This window comes from Nyctibius grandis, chromosome 1 (genome assembly GCF_013368605.1).
Source record: "Nyctibius grandis isolate bNycGra1 chromosome 1, bNycGra1.pri, whole genome shotgun sequence".
Classification (NCBI taxonomy): Eukaryota; Metazoa; Chordata; class Aves; order Nyctibiiformes; family Nyctibiidae; genus Nyctibius; species Nyctibius grandis.
The window spans coordinates 41,862,453-41,868,703 of record NC_090658.1 but is presented as its reverse complement, the minus strand read 5'-3'; the positions used below and the strand labels follow the sequence as shown (position 1 = coordinate 41,868,703).

At 39.8% G+C, this 6,251-nt stretch overlaps 1 protein-coding gene across 1 annotated transcript in view; it reads left to right on the top strand.

Annotated features, from left to right (window-relative positions):
* WDR64 (WD repeat domain 64) overlaps window positions 1-6,251 on the top strand; it is an 80,774-nt gene continuing 74,523 nt past the window's right edge. The window contains 2 exon segments of the mRNA XM_068395910.1: window positions 1-151; window positions 2,330-2,463. Of these exon segments, the coding sequence (XP_068252011.1) occupies window positions 1-151; window positions 2,330-2,463 (285 nt within the window).

Sequence of the window (6,251 nt, the reverse complement as noted above, 5' to 3'; positions counted from 1 at the left end):
ATGTCTGAAAAGAAGGATTGTGATAAGGAGAGTTGCTCTGCTCTTGAAGTGCCAGATTTCAAGAATGCTTTGAAGCAGTTCCAGCAACTAGTTGAAAAAACAGTAACCCAGAAGACAAAGGAGAGATTAGGCTTGTATATTGAAGATGATGGTAAGAGATACTCTTTCTGATGGAAAAATGTAATTTTCATATGGAGAAAAGGTGTCATAGAGACAAGACTATAAGAAAGACTTCAAATTAATGTTCAGACTGTGGCTTCTTGATTTTTACAGGAGATAGGTAGATTGTGCTATGAGAGTGCTTTTCTCCTCCTGTTAGGACTTCTGATCAAATTGTAATGCTATGGTTATTGCTCACAAAATATAATTGGTGGAGTTGCCACGTATACAAGCTAGCACAATGCAATGTTCCTAGTGATCTGTAAAAGCTCGAACCCAATGCATTATGTAAATCCAGTTGCTTAATTGTAAATAATCAGGGTGAAGTTTTGCTTTTCTCAATGCAAGCAGCTATTGTTGAATGAAAAGCTAAGCTTTATCCCAGGACACCATTCAGGTTCAGATCAACAAACCAGAATTGTGGTATGAGAGTAAAGGAAGAAAGAATAGGTGAGTATTTTTCACCTATTATTTTATCTATCTGTTTCCTGTCATGTATTGCAAATCAGGTGGTTTTGAAAAGACTGAACATTAAGACTGAACTTTTTTTTTTTTGCAAAATGCTTTAGTGAATACAGTGTGGGGAGCTGTAACTTGCATGCTATTGACTTTGCTAAGTCGTGGGCAACGGGAGAGGTGCCTGAGGACTGGAGGAAAGCGAATGTCACTCCAGTCTTCAAAAAGGGCAGGAAGGAGGACCCGGGTAACTATAGACCGGTCAGCCTCACCTCCATCCCCGGAAAGGTGATGGAGCAACTTGTCCTTGGTGCTGTCTCTAGGCACATCAAGGATAGGGGGATCATTAGGGGCACTCAGCATGGCTTCACCAAGGGGAAGTCTTGCTCAACCAACTTGATAGCCTTTTATGAGGATGTTACCCGGTGGATAGATGATGGTAAAGCTGTGGATGTGGTCTATCTCGATTTCAGTAAAGCGTTTGACACGGTCTCCCACAGCATCCTCGCAGCTAAACTGGGGAAGTGTGGTCTGGATGATCGGGTAGTGAGGTGGATTGTAAACTGGCTGAAGGAAAGAAGCCAGAGAGTAGTGGTCAGCGGGACAGAGTCCAGTTGGAGGTCTGTGTCTAGCGGAGTTCCGCAAGGGTCGGTTCTGGGACCAGTTCTATTCAATATATTCATTAATGACTTGGATGAGGGATTAGAGTGTGCTGTCAGCAAGTTCGCTGATGACACAAAACTGGGAGGAGTGGCTGAGATGCCGGAAGGCTGCGCAGCCATTCAGAGAGACCTGGACAGGCTGGAGAGTTGGGCGGGGAGAAATTTAATGAAATATAACAAGGGCAAGTGTAGAGTCCTGCATCTGGGCAAGAACAACCCCATGTACCAGTACAAGTTGGGGACAGAGCTGTTGGAGACCAGCGTAGGAGAAAGGGACCTGGGGGTCCTAGTGGACAACAGGATGACTATGAGCCAGCAGTGTGCCCTTGTGGCCAAGAAGGCCAATGGCATCCTGGGGTGTATTAGAAGGGGTGTGGTCAGCAGATCGAGAGAGGTTCTCCTCCCCCTCTACTCTGCCCTGGTGAGGCCGCATCTGGAGTATTGTGTCCAGTTCTGGGCCCCTCAGTTCAAGAAGGACAGGGAACTGCTAGAGAGAGTCCAGCGCAGAGCCACGAAGATGATTAAGGGGGTGGAACATCTCCCTTATGAGGAGAGGCTGAGGGAGCTGGGTCTCTTTAGCTTAGAGAAGAGGAGACTGAGGGGTGACCTCATTAATGTTTATAAATATGTAAAGGGCAAGTGTCAAGAGGATGGAGCCAGGCTCTTCTCAGTGACATCCCTTGACAGGACAAGGGGCAATGGGTGCAAGCTGGAGCACAGGAGGTTCCACTTAAATTTGAGGAAAAACTTCTTTACTGTAAGGGTGACTGAACACTGGAACAGGCTGCCCAGAGAGGTTGTGGAGTCTCCTTCTCTGGAGACATTCAAAACCCGCCTGGACGCGTTCCTGTGTGATATGGTCTAGGCAATCCTGCCCCGGCAGGGGGATTGGACTAGATGATCTTTCGAGGTCCCTTCCAATCCCTAACATTCTGTGATTCTGTGATTCTGTGTGATACTGAAGGAGAAGTCAAACAGGAGGTAGGGGGAATAAGGAAGGAAGCTGTACCTTGCCAGTTTTTAACTCTGTGGATATTGTTCCTCTCATACAGATGAGATGATAGACTATGATAAGTTCTATACAACCACACAGACACTTTTTGGTCCAGAAGTCAAGGATCATAACATTAAGGCCTTTTTCAGGAAGATCAGCAACAACCTTGATGCAAGGACAGAATGGTGTGAGGTAAGGATTTCTAAAACTTTGTTAAATATAAACAACTAATTGGAATCTTAAAAGGTAACAGCATTAAACTGTTGATGATGTGTTGTTCATGAGTCTGTGGTTCATGAGCTCCATGGCATAATGGGGTACTTTCATTGTTGTTAATTATCCTGGCTGCCGTTAATTTCCTAAAAAAAAATTATTTGGAAAACAGATAAGTTTTTGAAGCTAGAAAATTAGATAAAATGTATTGTTTTGGTTGATTTGAAAAGCTAAATTGAAGAACTGGCTTGGAGTACCTTACTTGTGCTGCTATCCTATACAAGAAGTGACGTTTAATTTCAACAAGTTGAGAAAGAAAGAAGTTCCATGTTTAGTATGATAGTAAACAGTTTAGAAAATTGCATGTGTCCATTTGTTGATTAAATGCAAGCTTCCAGGGAAGACATTTGAAGATAGGAGGGTCGAATCTGTCTTTGGAATTTCTCTTGTGAAATTTGAGTGGTGATATCCATTCTGGTATGTGCCTTGAGAGCTGAAGGAGTTTGTATTATTGTAAAATTTAGCTCTTTCTGACTTGTGTTATTCTATGCTCTATGCTATTATAGTTTTAGTTTAAGTAAGAAAAATCCTATGCTCCTAGTGCCAAAACCTGGAATGTGAAGCTTGAGCAGCAGAAGATCAGTATTCAGTGGAAGTTAAAATATGAAAATAATTCCTAGAGGCATCCCTAACCTATTCACTAGAGTGAGGACTAGTTCTTTCAGGCCATCATGTCAGTGCAAGACTAAGTATGGAAGATGTTTGCTCAGCCCTGCCTTTCACCGCTTTCTCATGCGGGTAAACAGGTCGGCATTTTGCAAATGACAGCATTGTCTCTATAAGCTCTTTGCTGAGAGATTCCCTGTACTGGATTTTCTGCTTACCATCTCTGGCTAATTTCAGACTTCTTAATATATCATGCAAAACAGCGAAACACATGGGAGAGTCCACGCTGCTCATTCTAGCAGATTCTTAAGAGCAAGATTTGGTCATACTTTGCTGGTTACAAAATCAGTCCAGTAATTTCAGCGAGCAAGACTATTTTTTATTCCAAATATGTATTATTTTTCTTATTCCACTCTTTCCAACTCTGAGAGGTATCTGTCCTTTTAAAGGTATGCCATTGGAGATCTGATAAGAAAGGTTAATTAGAATGTATTCAATAAAGCCTGGGTAGGTTACATTTTTATTTGTAGGTGAACTACTTGTCTTTCCTACCCCTGTCTGCTTGGTACGTCGGCTGAACTTGCAAATCAAAATTCTTATTAAACATTAATTATGCTACACTGGTTTACACGAGTTGAGGAAGTTGGCCCCTGCTCTCTCTGAACAAGAATCCTTGAGCCTATTATGTAGATGCACATGAATACATGTTAAAGCATGACCTAACTAAATAAAAACATTTTTCCTGCTTGTTTTGTGAAAGAGCACTGAGTTGTCTACCAGAACTGCTTATCCTCAAGCAAAGTTTGATATACTAGATTCCTGACAAGGCAGCAGGATCTGGAGCATGGAGCCTGAGTATGTCCAGGTCTTCTCCTGAACTGCTTCACTGATATGCATTGGCCTCAGGCTTCTTGACAAAATGCAAAATCTCTTATAACTACAGTACGCAATTTGTGCTGTGAAGATAAGAGCACATAATCTTTAGAAATGCTTCCTCTCTTTCTTTATTTTCCTCTCTTTTCTCTCTTTCCTCTGCTTCCTCTCCTTCCTTTTCCCCTTTTCACAGGGATAAATCTGCCCTTTACTTTAAATGCAAAGCATTAGAGGTATGGCAGCATTTTAGTAGAGAGTTTTTTAACCAGAGAATTCTGTATGTATTATTTGAGTCTGTAGAGGTGTGAGATGTAATCCAATTTTCTGTCTCTAATAGCAGTAAATAGCAAATCTTCGTGTAAGAATGAGGTAACTATGAAATAGTAGATCTGGTTTACCCTCCTAGCTTCTGGCTGGATATAGCTTAAGGATTTTCTGTGCCAGAGTTGCATCTGCACTCTGTGTTTAGTATCCCTTGATGGACTTTTTAATCTATCCATTTATAAATTACTTCTGAACCCACCTAAAAAGGATACTTCTATAGCATCCACAGTTTTACACATTTTGTGGGAAAAGTATTGTCTTGTTTCTTTTAAACATGGTGCTCTTTTTTTTCCATGTGTTATGAGAAATTATGAACACTTGTTCTAGAAAAGTATCTTTTATTAAGGTATTTCCCATGCATAGTGTTTCAAGCAACTGTTCTATAAAAATGACTGATTTTTACATTGTTAGAGCCAATCTGTATCAAGAGCATCCATGATCATACATTATTACAAGATTTTGTTTGGTTTTTTTTTTTTCTACCTGAAGACAGAATTGTGCAGATGGGACATAACTTCCAGAACACAGTAACTTTCCTGTGATAGCATAGGTGGCATTGCATATATGGCAAGTCCTTGCTGGACTTAAAGCCGTTAAGGCGAGGTATTAATAACTGGCATGAACTATAAATTCATTAGCATATTTCCATTTTATTTTACAGTGGAATATCATGTTATTATTTGAACATTGAAGATACCCAGCATCTGTTCTTTACATGTTATCAACAATTCCTGTCAAGTAAATTCCTAATATCATCCTAAAACCAGCGTATTTGGTCCTTTCAATTTAATAAGCTTCTGTATGGGAACATTTCTGGTTAATACCTCTTTTAACGTTGTTTTTACTTACAATGTCACATTACTCACAAGCTTTGCTTATGTCAAGCATTAAAGATTTTCTTCAAGGAGGCCCTGGGGGAAATATGTGAAATAGTAAGCTGTAGAGGACATCAAACATCATGTAACTGCCTTCTAGTGAATTTGCCTGTAAGCCCTCTTTATCAGATAGAACTTTAGGCCACATCCAATTCCTCTATTATTAAATTCAACTTGTGAGAGGTAAATTTGAAATCTTTTATCTTTTCATGTCTCCTACTTGCATGTCACCCTTCTTCCTTACTTCCCCTTTCAACATGAGAGTATAGTTAAAGGTGAAGCCCTGGTTTTGCTCAGCATTTCTTTGAATGAGCATTCCTCAAATTTTGCCAAGTGTGAGCTGACTGATGACAGCCTTTTAAAATGCCCTGTGTATAAACTTTATCGAAAAAAGCATGCATTTCATGTAGAAGATGGATATTAGTGAGACTATATTGACTGCCGTAGGGAATGAAATAGAAATATTTGTTATTTCTCTCTTCAAAAGAATCCTGATTAAAGTGTTAATGTGCTTTTTTATTTATTTTCTCTTGTGGGGAGAAATACTTAACATAAAGTAACTGGAAATTCATCCATGATGGAAGCAGTAATTCAGTTACGAAATAGACAAAGATCACACTATTTGAATCAGCTTCAGTCTGACATTGATTTCTTTACCTTGACATGGCCTTATCCAGCACAGTTTGAAATATAATACTGCACTGAAAACCCGCGGTGAGTTTTTCACTTTTCTGGTTTTTTTTTCTGTTTAGCAGGAAATCTGATGGTCATATGTATTACAAGCTATCTATACACTATGGAACATAAATCTAAGCTGCTTTCCGGATAAAAGGATAAATTTGTTTTACAGATAGGCTGGGTATAGAGAAAGAGGTGAAAACTGAGTTAAGAAAACTGCTGACTCTTGGGATTCTCCAGATTTAGCTTACACTAAAATAGAATAATCATTGCATTGAACATCTGATTGTTGTCTAAGCCCAATTTACATCAACCATAACTTCAGCATCAGCTTTTGATCTACTGTAATCA